This window comes from Acomys minous (assembly GCF_964271855.1).
Source record: "Acomys minous genome assembly, chromosome: 8".
In the NCBI taxonomy this organism is placed as follows: Eukaryota; Metazoa; Chordata; class Mammalia; order Rodentia; family Muridae; genus Acomys; species Acomys minous.
Window position 1 is genome coordinate 105,815,503 of NC_140489.1, and position 18,185 is coordinate 105,833,687.

The 18,185-nt window shown below is 46.5% G+C and overlaps 1 protein-coding gene across 1 annotated transcript in view; it reads right to left on the bottom strand.

The window, feature by feature from the left end:
• Positions 1 to 5,094: 5,094 nt before the first annotated feature.
• CAPN13 (calpain 13) overlaps positions 5,095 to 18,185 on the bottom strand; it is an 82,079-nt gene continuing 68,988 nt past the window's right edge. The window contains exons 20-23 of the mRNA XM_084793657.1: positions 16,588 to 16,716; positions 15,110 to 15,165; positions 13,887 to 13,944; positions 5,095 to 5,340 (exon numbers count right to left, since the gene is read on the bottom strand). Coding sequence (XP_084649783.1) covers positions 13,918 to 13,944; positions 15,110 to 15,165; positions 16,588 to 16,716 — 212 coding nt within the window. The 3' untranslated portion in view covers positions 5,095 to 5,340; positions 13,887 to 13,917. The remainder of the gene's footprint in view (positions 5,341 to 13,886; positions 13,945 to 15,109; positions 15,166 to 16,587; positions 16,717 to 18,185) is intronic.

An 18,185-nucleotide genomic window follows, 5' to 3' on the forward strand; every position in this document is an offset into this window, starting at 1 on the left:
TTAAGGTCAGACTGAGGCACAGCTCTAAGAGTGCCCATAACCACCCCTCAGTGCTCACAAGATGAGTTAACACTGCAGGTTTAGCCGCAGCTGGGATTTGCCTTTCTGGCTGGCTCCTTTCAGAGCAGTGGGGCTGGACAGCAGTTAGTAGAGATATCCACTAGGTGTCACTGCCCACCAGCATCCATCCAGGTGAAAGGGGTTTTTTTCATTTTCAAGCTCATAGGCATCCAAGGCAGAGAAGCACCTGTCGGGAGCAAGCACTGTTTGACTTACTGTGTGAGTCTCAGGCTGTTGTGGTACCAGGGCGTCTTTTATGGTGATTAACTGCTTCCCCCAATGCTGATGGCTGCTTAGACTGTGAGGAACTGGCTCCCTAACACTGCCGTATGGCAGAGACCTTAGAGGCCTTTGAATCAGTCTTAATTTTTTTGGAAAAGAGGCCCAGAAGTAGAAAGCTTTGCCCCCGGGTCATATAGCGGAGTAAAGAAAGAACAGACTTGATCCTTAGGCCAGGAGGTTCCTGCTCAAGGCTCTGCCTTGAACAGGGAACCCACATTCCCCGATTTACACAATGTTCCACCAACTATGCCCTTAGCATGAAGAAATCACTGCATGCTATGTTGTTTGTAGCTGCCCAGAACTGGAAACCTGTATAGACATAAGATGCCATGGCATGTGATAGTGTGTGTGCCTGGGGCAGCATAGCCAGGGAGAGGCGACCTTCCTGCTTTACCAAGACCATACACTCCTTCTGAAAAAAAAAAAAAAGACAGAGGATTCACAGATGACGGGGATGGGGGGCAGTTCCACAGACAACCCATTATCAAATGGAAGTAGTACATACATGATCAGACCCAAGCAGGTCCTGAGGGCACGAGCAAGTTACATGAAGTTGCCCAAATGCCTGTTTTCTACTCATGTTATAACGCCTTCTGCTCTAAAGCATGTGTGTACAGCCCTGTGATGTGTCCCTTATGGTCGGTTGACTGAGGAAGAGAAGTCTAGAGCCTGGTTTGCTAATGGTCCACAAGTGGACAGTTGTAGTATTACAACCCCTCTCTGGGACAATCCTGAAAGACACCAAAAAAAATGGGGGGGGGGAATACTCACAGTGGGAATAACATTAGGCAGTACATATGGCTGTATGTTTTGTTGTGACAGCTCAGATGATACTCAGGCTGGGGTCCTTGGAGAAGCCACTGGACCCCTGCTGGGGTTAGGAGCCTTAGGAAGGCAGAAGAATTGAAGATGCAGCTGTAGCCACCAGGGGGCAGTGTCTCACCACATTCTGCTTGATCTAGGACCAGTCTCCCAACACTGAAGAAAGTTATGTCTTCCTAGGGATCAGAGTGTTTGCAATGATATCCTGGGTGCAGAGAATGGACTTGAAATTTACCTATCAAGGACAGTCATTGTATTATCTTGCCAATCCCACCTTTCACCCCAGCAGCTCTGGAGTACATCTGCAAAACGGATGAAGTATCTCTGTGTTCATCTGCCTTTCCTGTAGTCCTTCAATGGCCCACATTTATTCAGAGTTGCTCTCTCAGGCTATTTCGTGGTCTCAGATCAAAGTATATAGAATCCCACGCATGTCCCCAGGCAGCCTGTGGGCTATCCAAGCCTCAGGAGAACAGATTTGTAGATGAGGATGGCAGGTCACAGTGTCACCAGCGTCAGGGTACCGCTGTCACCGATTGGAGGCACTTCAGTCCGCGTACTCCCAAGCCAGCCTTCCTTTTCCTCCTGTGCCTTCTGCCAGGCTGCAAAACTGGGCCCCATTACCCATTCTGCGTTCGTCCTCTCAGATGTGGCCAGTTTTGCTCTGCCGCAGCCTCGCGCCACTGCAGCACTCACTATTGACCATTCTGCTGGGATATTAAGCACTTTGGGCTTGGCCGGGGGAGCATTAATCAACAACCTTGTCAGAGTGATGGATTCTGTTAGGATTATTGCTTAATTAGCTTGTTTAGGGCAAGAAAACCAACGAGGACATGAGTTCTCTGCAAGCCAGAAGGAAGAGGGAGAGTGAGCAGAAGTGGTGGGAAGGGGACCTTGGAGCTCTCCAGGGTGGCAGCCAGGATTTTGAACAGGGTGGGCGTGGTCTCTGACAGAGCAAGCCTTAAATGTGAATTCACCAAACAGTTCCTCTCACTCTGGCTTGCTCTGGCAGCCCAGAGAGCTAACCCATCAGTGGAGCTGAAGAGCAGTGATTCTGACATATTCGTCCAGGGTGATGTCCATTCCTGAGTGCTTTAATAATTCAGATTTCCAGGCCGAGGTTTGAATTTGCTGGATCAGAATCTCTAAAGATTTGTTTTTTTGCTTTGTCTTTAGGACACGTTATTCCAGATGGGTTTCCTTCACAATACAATATGGGAGGCCTTGGCCTCAGAGGTATGAGAGTTACTTAACTCTGGTGAGTGATGAGAAAAATCCGTATTTCTTTCTGCTGGATATGCAGTTCACTCGGGGTGCAGGTGGGGTTCATCTCCAGCACTTTTACCAGCCTCCATGCATGTCAGTTGCCTGTGGTTTGTTTTCTTTCTTTCTTTCTGAGGTTTGCTTCCCAGATTGTTTCATCTTCCATCTTTCCTTCTTTCTCTCCATCTTCTTTTCCACCTGTGCAGGTGACTATCTCTTGGCACATTTTGCATCCCTCTCTATATTTTTCCTGTCTGGCAGAGAATGGCTCTGCTGAGAGAGAGTTCCAGCCACGATTGCAGGCTCACCAGCTAGATGTGCTGGTGTGGTGCTTGCGAGGCAGGAGAAGAAGCCGAGTCCCAGAAAGCAGCCGTAAATGCATACTCAGTGGTTTGGGTGTGGGGGTAGACTCCTTCAGCTTTGCTCATTCCTAAAATAGAAATGATGCCTCACTTGGTTCTCAGTTCCTCCAGGTCCATGGAAGACACGCAGTGTTCACGACAGGCAATAAATCACAGAGACTTCGTTTGTTTTTGGGTTTTGGTTTGTTTGTTTTGTTTTTGTTTTTGTTTTTTTTTTCCAAGACATGGTTTCTTTGTGTAGCCTTGGCTGTCCTAGACTTGCTTTGTAGACCAGGCTAGCCTTAAACTCACAGCGATCCGCCTGCCTCTGCCTCCTGAGTGCTCTCTGGGATTAAAGGTGTGTGCCACCACGCCTTGCTTCGCCGAAGCTTTGTTATCAGCACACTGTGAGAATCTGGCAGGGCCGTGGGCATCTGAAGTCTTTAGTGCATTGTACTGCTCTCGCTTTGGGGCTTTTCTTGACCTTTGCTGAGGGATGCAAAGAACCCTGGGGAGGTACAGTATGGGAGAATGCTGGCTGGTCTGACCTAATATCCAGACAGGAAGTCTGAGTCTATGACATGTCATGGGCACTGTCGTCTCCCTGAGTCCTCTGGAACACAGTGTGGCTCTGTGAGTCAGCATTTCAACCAACTGACCAAGTAACTGATCCCCTTCTGTTGCGCTACTTTAAAGAAAAAATGAAAGCCTGGCTCTGGAGCAGAGCACTGAGAGGGAGAGAACTAGTGTGGCTTTGGATTCCAGTCTAGTTTATGCAAAGGAGGCCCAGTCAACCCTGGGTTGCTCATTGTTGACCATATGACTGGAAAATGAACTGTTCTTTCTTGGTTCTTCAAACCCAGGCCAACTCAGAAGGGCTCAGGGTAACAGTTGGCCAAGGTAGCCAAAGCTGCACAGGTTTGCTGTGCAGGTGTGCTGCGCAGGTGTGCTGCGCAGGTGTGCTATGCAGGTGTGCTGTGCAGGTGTGCGGTGCAGGTGTGCGGTGCAGGTGTGCGGTGCAGGTGTGCTGTGCAGGTGTGCTGCGCAGGTGTGCTGTGCAGGTGTGCTGAACTTTCTACAGAGTGGTTCAGAAGCAGGTCACCTCTGAGCTCTGTAGAGAGGGCTGGTTCAGTCTTTTGGATTTTCCCTTGGAGCAGAGCTTATGTTGCCCCATAGGTCCAATATTTTTGTGTGCAAAAGACCATATGTAACCGAGCAATCCAGCCCATTAGCAATCCAGCGGTTTCATTCTAAATTCCATGCAGGGGACATGAAATGACCAAGAACACCTTGCAATGTGTGAGTTCGTTGGCTGTACTCGTTGTTTGTGTACTGGATGTGGTCACTTCCAAATGGTGACCTTGTTCTTGGCATGAGTGTGTACATGATGGAGCAATCCTGTCCACGCCATCAGTTTTCTAACAAAGCCACGTTCAGAAGATTTTTCACCGTCCTATCCTTTCCACACAGACAGTTGCTGTTCCCATTGTGGTTTAAATCTGAACTGTCTCCCTCAAGCTCTTGTGTTGAATGAATATCTGTTCTCCAGCAGGTGGCGCTATTTGGGCACATGGGGTGGTCAGGACCTTAAGGAGGTGGGAATCTAGCTGATAAATACATGGTCTCCAGAAGTGGGTTTTGAAGTCTAGAGGCCTGGGCCCTGGTTCTGGCCCTGCTGCTTCTCCTTCCTAGTCCTCTATGATGTGAGGAGCCTGTGCCATATGCTCCGTGAACACTACTATGCCTTTTCTACCACAGCAGTCTAAAATCCATGACACAAGAAGTCAGAAATTCTTCCCTGAAGTGTTGTGTCAGGTATCCCATCACACGGATAAGGAAAACAACCAGCCAGTCTAGTCTCTTCCCGGGAGACACTTCCTAGTTGAGCTCTTAGGCTTCACAGCCTCCAGAGTAGGGTCTGGCCTCGTGATTTTTTTTTTTTAATGACCATTTTGAGATCCCTGAGGAGCATGTGATGGAGGAGGAGGAGGAGGAGGAGGAGGAGGAGGAGGAGGAGGAGGAGGAGGAGGAGCAAGGCATTTGCTTCGCTGGCTAGATTGCCCTTTCCCAAGCTGTACTTTTAATACCAGATTTAAGATTCTTCTTTTACACCAAGAACCCTTTGTAGAAATAAATTTTATTTTGCCACTTAAGCTGTCAAACAACTGGGGTTGCAGACACAGAACAACATGATGATTTGGCAAATGACACCGAGTGGACAATTCCAGGGTCACCACCACCACCTGGCGGGCAGGTGCATAAACTGAGTCTCTCTAGCTTTTCCAAGAAACGGATCCAGTGAAAGGCTGGGAGGGGAGGCTGTCAGCCTCTTCCTCCTCTCTCAGAGCAGCCGACATTTCCTGGTTTGTTTTCCGGGATGTGCTAGAAGTCAGAAAGCGCTCTGGTGACCTAGTGGCCTTGGGCTTAGCAGAGCCTGACTCAGCTTGGCCCAGGCTCTTGACAGGCTCTTTGGCTCCAGTTCAGATACCAGGTTTAGCTACAGACCCACCACAGGGGCTGATGCAGCTCCACAGGAGAAGCCAGTTCCTTGAGTGACCACCAGGAGCTCATCCTAGAGAAAGACATAGAATCTCATAGGCAAAAGGTCCAGGGAGGGGAAAGAAACCTCTCCTTTCTTCAAGTGACCATAGAGGCCCAGTCCCATTTCCAGCCTGGGAATCTCCCTCTGTGAGAGTGACTGGCTCCCTCTCAGGGTCCCCCAGTAGATGGCGAGACGCTCTTCTCTTCAAAAGAAGACAGTAACCATCTGTTCTCCATCAACCATCAACTCTGCCTGCCTCTGGGATGCAAAGCCCAGCTCACCCAGCTCTGTGCATGCCTGCAGCAGCATGGACAGAGTCTTAGGGCCCGTTGTCCTTCTGCCCTCTGCTCTCTGCCCTTTGCCCTCTGCCCTCTGCCCTCTGTGTGCTCCAGCCTGCTGGCTGTGGACTTCAGTAGAAGAATGGCTTTTCTCAAGTGCATATGGTACAGACTAAGCGACAGCCCTGCATAGATAGTTCTCCTGCCTCTATAATACGTCCCCGCCCCCTGGCAGTTAATTCCCACCCAGCTGATCCTCTCTTCCCTCAAGTCTTAAATGTCTGATTTTTCTGTGCTTTTGCTACTTGTTATATGTATTTTCTAGTGAGAATTCAGTTCAACACATATAATTTGAAAACTCAATCATTACTACAAACCATGAGGGAGAAAGGGCAGATCGCTCCATCCTGTTTGCCCTAAGTTGTCTTCAGGCTTGCTTTGGAAGCTTCACCCCACATTTCCACATGGTAAAGCCGAGACAGTGGCTTCTTCATTTGCCAATTTTAAATGCCCATCGATTTCTGTGATAGAAGCCAGGGCTGTGTGTTCCTCGCCCACTTTTATATCTCTATCGTCTCTCTCTTCATTCTTCTAACACATTTATATTACACTTTTTGTTAAATCAATATTTAATTTCTACTTTATTACAATTATATATGTACTGTTCACTGCTAAGTGAAGAAATACTCTTGGATCATATTTCCTTTCTTCTGTAACTTTTTGTTCCTCCAGGAGTTACTAATTGCCTCATTTTTTCCCCCTGTCTGCATAGTCTGTCATTATCTTAATAATTCTTCTAAAAGGCTGCAGAATTTCAAAGCTTTCTGCATGACGAAGCCATCCAGGGAGCTATTCTGACTGGCTCTCCCTCAGCTCACACTTCTGCTCTCCTGGGAGCCGCTTACCCTCCGTGTGCATCCACCTCTGAGGACTGGACTTTTCCGCTGGTGGATGTCCTGAGTCCAGACTCCCGCCCCAACCCTCCCATTAGGCTCTTAGAGTGTGTACGTGTTGGTTTCCTAATTGGGTACATTTCCCTTCAAAAGCCAGCCCAGAAAGCTGGACGCCGAGCTTCTAGGGAAACCAGTTATGTTTTTTAGTGGGACCTGGCTTTTTCAGGTTGCCAGCTGCAAATTCAGTCTCCTAATTCTTACTTCTGACCTACATGGGAGAATTTGATCCAAACTTCTGATGGTCTCATCTACTTTGTTATGCTCGTCATCAACCCAAAGTCTAGCCAGCCGTCTTAGAGGGCATTTCTTGGTCTGAAGGTTGGAGAGATGCATTTATCGGAGTAGAGCAGGCCCTCTCTGATGAATTGTTGGTAGCAATCAGCAAAGATCAAGGTTGTCTCTGGCTATTTTCCACACAGATTGAAGACTTCCATGAAGTGGAGATTGGTACAAAGACTAATTTGTTAGAAGGCACTTTACTGCCATGTTGCCGGCACATCAATGCACGTGCAGATGGCGTTAGCTGGACAGGCTTTCAGCAAGGTGGATTCACAGTGTATTAAACCTGGAGACTCTGACATCAGTGGAGACCAACATGACTTCACCGGTGTCGATGCACTGCTAGCATCTTCTGGAATTGATCATCTAACAGAAACATCACCTGCAGTGTGGCGCTGAGGGCGCATGCCTTCTTCAGGACAAATCAGTTGGAGGAGAGGGTGGAAGAGTTGTTCACTCCGGTTGTGCTTACTCACACCCTAATCTAAGTCAGAGAGGGGAGTGGTGGGGGTGAGGGGTGAGGGTGAGGGGTGGGGGGGGAGCTGGGGCACAGGGGGGAGGGGAAGGGGCTGGGGGAGGGCAGGGATGGGGGTAGAGGCTTGGCGGGGGGGGGGGGGGGGAGATGAGGCAGAAGTAGAGGATCGCACGATTCTAAGGACGGCAGAACAAGCCAACCTACTCAGCAAGTCTAGGTACCGAAAGGCTTCTTGCGCAGTTTAGAGACTGTGATCAGAAACAGAACGGCCTGGTGGCACGGTGCCATCGCATCCTTCTCTGAGAAAGGGCTCATGGAGTAAAGATGACAAATCCTTTGGTTATTCCATCAATAATATGGCTGGCTAAAGACAACCGGAAAAGCGACAGTACCAACGGGCACGCTAGCATGGAAGGGCGAACTCCACATGGTCCTACACCTAGACAAAGCTACAGGCAACTAATGGCTGCCGAGAACGGGAGAATTACTCTCTCTCAGGGATGAGCCCCCTGATTGTCTATCCCTGACATCAAGTACTCACTCACGAGCAACACTCAACAGACTCAGCAGGTTGTAGTTACATGTTTGTGCATTTATATATGCATACGATATGTAATTATAATAAAAGAAGAAGCCATAAATTTAAGAAGGAGTGGGAAAGGGGGAGAGGATGGATTAGAGAGAGGAGAGAGAAGTGGTGAAGTGTTGCAATTATATTTTAATTAAAATAACATTTAAAAAATGAACATACAATTTCTTTTGTCACCTGGGAAACGGTTACCGAATGACCCTCTGCGCTCACACTCCACTTTGTGCTGAGGGAGCAACAAATACGGCAGGTCTGAGCTTAGCAAGTAGCAAGGGACAGAGCCATCAAGCAAACAGCTCAAAGAGTATTAGCCGACTACAAACAGAGAGGCGGTTCCCTAACATCTGTATCAAGCTCCTCCTCCCAAGGCACAGGGATCATCACAAAAAACGAGGGCAGAATGAGTAAAAATCCAGAGGCACAGAGCAATGTCATGAAGCACCGCTTTCCAGACACGACAGGGCAGTGTCGTGTGTATGAACACACAGCAGCTGTGAAGGTCTGCTCCAGGCCTGACAAGGTCAAGGCAGACCTTGCATAGAGCAGGAGGTGGGCACACAGTCCTACCCCTAGCTGGCGAGCTATTGTCAATGTCTGGGAGAGGGGCTCTCTCAGACTACTGGGAGAAAGTGTCTGTTTTCTTCAGATGTGGTCCCTGAAAGGCTACCCAGGTTCCCCAAAGCAGTCCTACACCCAGGCACATAGAGATGGTGCTAAGTAGCCACAGTGAGTTTAAAAAAAAAAAAAGCGCATGGACTTAGCAGGAAAAGGGGTTTGGGAAGCATGGGAGGACTCTCAGGGGAGGCAGATTTAATCAAACTACATTATTATATACATGTATGAAATCCTCCTATAATAAAAAAGGAGAAACCCATCATCCAGACAAGTATGCATGGTCCTGGACATACTCATTTCTGAATGAAATGTAGATGCAGTGTTTTCTGAATACTAAATAGGCTGTCACCTAGACACGAACACAATATAACCCAGCTGTGTGCATGACAGCTGTGAACGCTGCATGGTAAAACACGAAAAGGACAGACCTAGTTTTTAACTATTCAGTAGCCTTGCAACCATGGGCAACTTTCTCAATTGTAAAGCGGGGACAATATCATGCAGTGTTTGTTATAACATTAAAAATACTGCATTTCCACCCCATAAATATCTTCAAATTTAACATCATATGGGAGAGTGAGTGGGAGACCGGTCATCTTTGCCAAGGTCAGGAGCATAAAAATGCTTAGTTCTTTGTTTTGTTTTGTTTTTTAAAGTATCTGCTCAGAAATGAAGTAGAAATCCTATTCAGGATAACAAAGCAAGAGAAAAAGCCCCAAACTCCCCAAACCAAACCAAACCAAACCAAAACAGAAAAAACAAACAACAACATAGTAATAAATAGATATACATTGAAAAGCTGAATATAAAGCTACTTTCAGATATGCTTCTGTATTTAAAAAACCCAAAGGTATCCCTTCAAAACCAGAGCTAACAAACGAGTTTTAAAAAGTTGTAAGATGTAGCATTAGTATAAAAAAATCAGTGTATTGGTAAAAGCTGGCAATGGACAACTGAGAATAGGGTAAGAAGACAATTTCATTCACAATAGGAAGAAAAAAAACCAAGGAGACCATTTTACGCAGGACCATAAACAGGAAGGCATCTCTAAGAGAAGCTAAAGATGTGAAAATGGAGGTGTGTCCTAAATCTACAGACTTGAAAAGGTGATGTGGTGAATATGACATTTCCCAGTTAAGATTGAATGTGATTCCTATCAGCTGCACATGCCTCAGATAAGACTTGGAATATAAACTAAATCCTTATAGTACGATGAGCTGATGTTTAAAGACAGCAAGATGGAAGAGATACTAATAATTTTAGTAAAAGGTGCGGAGAAGGGCAGGTGTCTAGCCGTGAAAAGATAAAGCTAAATGACAAAAGCTAAATTGTAAGAACGTTAATAGAGGATCAGGAGTAAACACTTGTGATTCTGGACTAGACAATATCCTTGAGATCTACTGCCCAAAATATAAATAACTAAAGAAAAATAGACATGGTAGACCTCATCAAACTTAGAGGCTCATGGACTTCAAATGACACCACCCAGAACTGAAAAGATAAAACAAAACATTCACAAAACCATAGAGTGGGTAGGACCTGGGAAGAGTTGGGGGAAGGGAAAATATAAAATATATTACATGAAAACCATTTTACTTAAAAAATAGATAAAATTTTTTAAAAATGAAAAGATTACCTGACAAACAGGATAAAATTAATAAATAAATTATGATAAAGGACTAGTAATTAAAATATGAAAAGAACTCTTACAACTCAGTAGCAAAAAGATATGAATATATAACAATTTCAATGCAAAATGCGAATGCACAAAGGATTTGAATAGAACTCTCTAAAGAAAATATACACATATCCCATAATCAATGGGAAAGAGTCTCAGCATCATTTGATATCAAGGAAGTGCCAATCAAACCCACAGTGAGGTACCAGTCCAAATCCAAGTGCTGTTCAAACTCCCACCCACTGCTGGGGAAAGACACAAAAGGCAAGCAGCTCTTCTAAGTGTCATTCAGAGAAACCATGTGATCCTTCAGGTCCATCCCTAGCCAAGTAAAGTGAAAACACGGTTCCCAATGCTCACCCACAGACATTCACAATATGATTATTAACAGTAGTCGCAAAGTAGAAATGATACCAACAAATACCAGTTGTTGGAAGATGAATCAAATATGGCGTAACATCTATGAAATACTTCTTAGAACTAAAATGGAATAAAGAATTAAGGCGTGCTTCAATGCAGGTGAACCATGAAAACATTATGTTGAGTGAAAGGCGTGGTTACTAAGGGCCTCTCATTGATTCCACTTATATGAAACACCCAGAATAGGCAAATCTACAGAGTCAGAGGGTAGATTAGTGCTTGCTTAAGACTAAAGGCTGCATGCAACTTGGGAGTATGAGGTTGTTTTATATGCAGATGAAAAAATGCCCTAAAATTATATTATTGGAATGGCCTGAAATAAAAAACACAAATGCAATGTGTATGTTTGTGTGTGTGTGTGTGTGTGTGTGTGTGTGTGTGTGTGTGTGTGTGTGACAGTATCTTGTCATGTAGCTCTGGCTGGCCCGGAACTCACCTAGGCTGGATTGGAACTTGTGACCTTTCTGCCTCTGCTTCCTGCACTCCAGGTTTCTAGCTGTGTGCCACCATGCCCAGCATGAACTCCATACTTTAAGTGGGTAAACTGTATGGTGTGAATTGCATTGTAACAAAGCTCATTAAAAAATATGAAAGAAATTGGCAACAAGAAAACTACGTGTTGAGTTTTATAACTGGGGAAGAGGCTATGTGAGAAACTTTATGGGAATTGCCAGTTGGGCAAGAAAGGGCCTCTAATACAACAGGGTAGAGCAGACAGTGCAGCCTGAGACCTGAGGCTGGGAAGATCAGGTAAACGAGGCAATGGAATGGCAGAGGTAGACAACAAAGGAGCAAGGTGTGGTCAGATGGATGGGGGGCGGGGCGGGTGTGCAGATAGCACAAGCTTCAGGGACTGATGTTAAAGATTCTAGAATTTTCTTGTACAGCAAGAGGGAGAGATGTTGAAGGGCTTTTAACTTGGGGAACGCAGTAAATGGATTTGAATTTTTAAGAGTGTAACTCTGGATACAGGAAATTGATTTGAGGGATATGAATGAATACAGAAAAATAAGATCAAAAGCCAATGCAAAATTCAGGGAGACAGATGATTTCTAAGAAATCGGAATTGAAGTAGTTTGAGGAGAGAGTAGGAAGTAAAGACGTGGAGGCAAATAATTCCTTTGTGGAATATGGCAGTGATGGGAGGAAAGGGGCAGTAACAACTGGGAGGGGTTATGAGGTGGGGGAAACTCAAAAGATACATTTGTTTGGATACATTTGTTTAGAGAACCACATACACACACACACACACACACACACACACACAGAGAGAGAGAGAGAGAGAGAGAGAGAGAGAGAGAGAGAGAGAGAGAGAGAGAGGTTTAGTATTCAGAGGATAAAGGAGAAAATTTATTCGACCAGGCCCCTGCAAAGGTGGATGGTAATGAGATACAGAACACCCCCAGAGGGAGATTCTGGGAAACAGAATACAAGAGAAGGAGGGGTGTTACCAAAGCTGGCGGATTTGTACATTATCAGTCTGAACTCCTTCGTCTTCCTGCTTCCATCTCCTCAGTGAAATCCTGAGCCATGTATGAAAGGGCATGCGCAATATTGGATGTCAGAGAGTGACAGTGAACAAGGAAGAGGGGCACTCTCGGGGTAGTGACAAGCGTTAATGAAAGAGATGGATACATATGCATCTTATATTACACTTGCTTCTTGTATTGTCTTAAGATCAGGGAACTGAAAAAAAAAAGTAGTAAAAAGAGAATTGGGACTCCCCAAAAGAGACAAGGTAGAGAAAATTCAATGACTTTGAATTTTCAAAAATGTACATCTTGTGAGCCACATTAGCTTCAAGATACAACTAGAGAAACAGTAACCCCATGCAGATTGTGCTAGGCACAATAACATTGGAAATGACCTTTTTTTTTTTTAAGGAGTGAAAGGAGAATTCAATACAGTTGAGTAAAATTGACTCTTTTCAATTTGTAAATCACTAGCAACCATCAATTGTTCATCAGGAGGTATTGATGCTCAAATATTACATCTTTATGCAGAGTACCTTTCTCATGGCTTCAAGGCACACACATGATTCATAGATTATCAAATACTATTTATAGAAGTAACAGAATTTCAGAGGGTGTGGTGGTGAGCTTTGATTATTAACTTGATTGGGGTAAGAAATATCTCTTGGGTGCATCTGCAAGGGTATTTTCAGAGAGGACTGACTGAGGTAGTAAGACATGCTCTGAATGTGGTGAGGGTACCACCCCATGAACTGGGTCCCATATTTTAAAAAAAGGGGCGACGGAGAAGAAAGCTGGTTGGGTGTGAGTGCCCACCTCCCTCTGCTTCCAGACTGTGGATGCAAAGCTCCAGCTGCCCGTGACCTGCTGCCATACTTTCAAATGATGAGTAGAAAGGACTGCTGTGGTCAAGCATTTTGTCATAGTGACAAATAACTAACAGAGAGGGTACTGATCACAGGACTGTTGCATAGAGAACCAACAGTGGTAACAACCAACAGTGGTAACAACCAACTGTGGTAACAATCAACAGTGGTAACAACCAACAGTGGTAAAGAAGAGAGACTTTGCCTCAGGCAACAGAAATGTCTTCAAGGAACTCAAGGTCTGGCAAAGCCAGTCTCTTCTTTTTTCTTCAGTGGTCCAAGAAGTAAGAGTTTCTATGGAAGCATGGATAGAAATTTGTCTCTAAGTAAGAAACACATAGGATTTCCAGACAGCGGGGGGCACAAACTCGCAAGTTCTTCAGGATTCTAGAGCAGTCAGCCAGAATTTCTGCCAACGCAGGATTGGGCAGTGTGACTGAAGACATTCTGTAACTCTCTAGTTTGTCCCATAAAAGTCAAAGAGGAAATGGTGATGTGTTTGTTGTTGAGTACAAATTAGAAGTATAAACGCTAACAACTATACATAGCTACAACTGCCCAAATCCAGTGAGGCAATGGTAGAGCTAGGGTGGCTGGCTCTCCTTTCCCCCAAGGTCAGCTGTTCGGATTGCTCCACGGTGTTCTATTTTCACCATTTCTAGTGCCTGTCTAGAGTGAGTCATCATCCGTTCTCTTTGGAACATTAATTAAATGTTGTAAATCTCTCATTCACGACTTTCGGGCTGCTCGCTTCGTGCGTGTGTCTGGATGAAATCTGAGCATCTGGCCTTGAAACGCAGGAGCCATGAGCAGTGGGTCTTGGCTCATAAAGATAAGCTTTCTGAAGTCTCCAAGAGGCTGTTTCCAGGGAGCCTTATGTGTCATTCTTAGAGAAAGTGGGGGAAATGCCCACAGGATGAAGAAAGGACTCTTAACGCTGCCATGTCTTACCTGGTCCAGAGGGCTCGTGGGACTTCTCACCTCAGCCGTACATGACCAGGTTCATCCACTGAGAAATGAGCATCATAATTAGAACAAGCATTTTCTCTGGCCCCCTTCCCTTCCCTTCCCTTCCCTTCCCTTCCCTTCCCTTCCCTTCCCTTCCCTCCCCTCCCCTTGTCTCTGGTGTGTGAGTCCTCGTAGGTGCAGATTCATGTGTTTATACAATATTCGAGTTTGGGCGCTAATGTTGACACCAGGTGTCTTCCTTACTTTTTGAAACAGAGTCTCCCATTGGGCCTAGAGTTTGGCAATTTGGCCAGCAGGCTTCAGGGTCCGTTCTGTCTCTGCCTCTCCTGGGCTCTGGGATGGTAAGCACACACAACTATGCCTTGCTATGTGGGTGCTAGGGGTCTAAATTCAGACCCTCATGCTCATGCGGTGAGTGCTTTACTGACTCACACAGCCCCAGCCAGTTTTTTTGTTTGTATTGTTTTGGTTTGGTTTTGGTTTTCCAGACAGGGTTTCTCTGTGTAGCCTTGGCTGTCCTGGATTCACTTTGTAGACCGGGCTGGCCTCAATCCACCTGCCTCTGCCTCCCAAGTGCTGGGATTAAAGGCATGCGCAACCATGCCCAGCTCCCAGGACCAGTTCTTAAAGCTGGTTCATTTGATGTGGAGCAGGGCAAACACATACCTCCTCCCTTGGAAGATCTCAGTTGAGTATCAATGCCTTTTCCCAGCCAATTCCATCCTCAGCGTTCCGTCTCAACACACCTCCCCCACCTACTTTCAGGGTAACCCCTTTACAACCCTCCAGTCTACCAGCTGAGCAACCAAACAGCACCTATTCTTTCTAAATAGCCCAGCAGAGAGAGGTGTTGTGTTGAGTTGACCATCTGGCTGGTTAGGTGGCTCTAAAACTCAAGCTCAATACACAGCGAGCTCGGTGGATTGTTCTTTACTTCCCTTTTGGATTTATGACTCCCACATAGTCCTCCGCGTTATTAAGCTATTGGAAAAAAAATAAAATCTCTCTGCCAAGATCCTAAAGCAGCCTGGCAGCCTGCAATATATAAAGGTAGTAATTGGAGGCAGCTCCCCAACCCCCCAGCCTGGCTGGCCTTTGACGGACTATTCCATACCATAGCCCAGGGAGAAGAATGCCCCTTGGAAATGGATCAGGAGAACATGGCCTGGGACTGTGCCCGGTCCTGGGAGGGGAAGGTGCCTTACCTCCATTTCTGTCAGGTAGATGCCTTTGCCATCCTTGGACAGGTTGCGGAATGCCTCTAGGATAGAGGAAGAAAGGTTGTGACTGGCTGAGAGGTCATTGGCCTTCACTGTCCTAGAGCACCTCTCGTCTGTTCTGTTTCGTCCAGCTCTACACTGTAGGGCGGCACCTGGGTCTCCCCTCAAGACACCTTCTAGACTGTACTCCACACACCTTTCTTTTTCTTTGCTGTGTGTGTGTGTGTAGGGGGTATAGGCTAATTTTTTTAGTGGGTGCCGTTGGGATCTCCCCAGTCTCTTTCAGAACTCAGGTTTTTCAGGATTCCGTCCTTTCAATCTTCACTCAGAACCTGGGGCTTTTCAGAAGCGCCCCATGGCAGTTGAGGTATCAGGATTCAGGGGTGTTTCTGGACCCCTATCTCCTTCCCCTCCCTCCCAACAGCTGTTTTGAGCTGCCATGTGAAGCTTCACATACGATTTCATTTCAAACAAAAGCTGTTTTGCTTAAAAAAAAAAAAGTGTGGAATCCTCTGGCCGCCGCCATCTTTTTGGATTTTTATAACTTGAAGAAAGACCTTCTGCCCCCACATATTCACCTGTGTGAAACTCTCTCAGTACAGGTGGAAGCCCTCCATGGTATAACTAAACAGTAGAATTAGCTCTAAATGTAACCTAGAGAGGAGACAGGAACAATTAACCTTGTTCCCGAGACAGAGCCTGGTTAGGGTGAGGAGGCAAGAAAGGGAGTTGGGATGTAGGGACAGGAAGAAGTGTAGAAAGGAGGACACAGACATGGTCCACAGCACCATCCTCCGCCTGGGATCCTGGCCTGTGTAAGTGGAGAAAGGGAGACGAATAGCAGCGGGCATGCATCGCTTTCCTCCTGGTCGTGGGTGTGACATGACCAGGGGCTTCAAACTCTGGCCACCTTGACTTCCCTGACTGTAATCTGGAACTACTGAGCCAGAACAAACCTTCTACGCCTTAGGTTGCTTTGCTCAGAGTTTATCATCAGAGCGATAGGAGGGGAAGGAAGTAGGACAACTTCCAAGAGAGGAAGTAGGTCAGAACTTGGAGGAAGGATAGAAGGTCAACAGTGCCAGGACTTGAAGAGTAACTCTTTCTGTGCCATTTGCAGTTACTTCATAAATCTGCTTAGTATAGGTTTTTTTTTTCCTATTGAGAATGCACTATTACCTGTTGCCATGGGTTGGGGGTTTTCAGTCTTCTTAGCCAACTGCTTTCTCTCATATGTGAATCTCACAGCAGCTGTACACGGTTCTGGCAGACCTCATTCCTTGCCACACCCCTTTGCAGTCTCACTGGCTTGGCCCTCTTAGGTCAAGGGGATGTCAAGAAGGGCACCAGCCTGCCTGCACCTGAGCCTTCACCCAGGTACTGGGGCATCAGTGCTCTCCTGGCCCTCTATTCAGTTCATTGGTCACTGTGCAGGTCTACAGAGTGTCCCCAGGGTCACTTACTTGCCATCGTCTCCAGCCGTATCAGGAGGCAGACAAGACTGGGGAAGCTGATTCGTCCAGAGCTGTCGCTGTACCTGAGTGCCATGAGGCTCAGTAGCTCATTGCTGATGAAGACTCCTAAAAGGAAGTCTGAGATGGGAAGGTAAGTTGGTGAGCTGAGAGGAGACAGGAGACTGCATGGTCCTCTGCCTCATGAGGCTCAAGAACCCTGTTAAGAAGGTCCAACAGCCTGCTGCCACACCCTCTACTCAGTCCAGTATGTCAGCCAGTCCTACCTCACTCAGGGTCTCTCCTTTTTCTCTCGACTGTTGGCTGTTGTGCCCTAGTGTCATACACCTTCAGCTTGGCAGAGAACAACTCAAGAGACTCAAGACACTAACTACTCCTCTGAAAACACATTGTCCTTTTCAATAATTAGAAAATGTTCATGTAGCATGGAGCTGTCAGGACACCTAAGGGCTTAAGGCCAGCCCTGCCTCTGCCAGCTTCCTCTTTGCTGGTGATCATATTAAAACATCTTCCAACTAGATGCCATGGCTCTCTGTAAGGCAGGTGTGGTCCCCATGCAAGAGGAAAGGGAAAGGCTGTGGCACAGAAGGGACACCACAACTTAGAAGGTCGCTTCCGCAGGGCAGAAGTAGGCACCTTGCCCTCTTTCTTCGACTTTGTCATTCTGCATCTCTAGTTAAAAGCTCCAGGGAGGCACCAACCACACGGGTGACAAGTGCAAAGTGGCCAACAGTTGATGCTCTGGTGAGCAGGCAGACACTTGAAAGCTGAACCACTCACGTAGGGATGAGCTTGGTGGCCTGTGGGCCTCGTGTAGCTAGAGGCACATTTGATTTCTACAGTAGAGTTGATAAAATAGGAAGCAAGTGCCTTCAGACGAGGCTTGAGTTTTTCAGGTAGCCGCCTTTGGTGGCTCATATCCATCACCCCGTAAGTTACCTGCCTAGCTTCTGAGAGCTTTCTCTATCTCACTCCACTCCTCACTTTCTCCCCTTTGGTCATTAGGCTCCATTGATGATTCCATCTTTAACCACGGGCTCTTCAGTGGTTCTCCAAGGGTGGCCACAAAAATTATGCCTTGGAATTTGCCAGAAATGCGCTTTATCCATCCCCACCCCCCAAAAAAGATCAAAATTGGAAATGGAGGTATAATTTAACCTTCCTAGTTCTAGCAAGCCTAGCAGGGCACTGTGGGGCAGCTCAGCTCTTAGGCATCTCAGCCGTCTGCTATGCTGCTGACAGTCATGATGCTGGGGTACAGCTGCTGACAGTCATAATCAAGGGGAGGAGCTACGCTCAAGTGGAGAACAGTGTCTTGTATTTCTACCACTTTCTATGCCGGGAGCACAGGAAGAAGAATTATGGAGGCGCCTTTTTCAGAGGTAACCTGGGGGGAATATGATTCTACGGCTTATTAAGGAAGGTGGCCATTTCCTTACATAACCTTTATGAGGTCTGTCTTCCCCACAGGGACGGTGGAAGTAATGATTCCTGCCCTTCCCCATTGGCAGCCAAGCGGAGACAATGAAAAGAGATGATGTGAATGGTTCTTGGTGAACTATGAAGCACTTATGCACCCTAAAGTATTG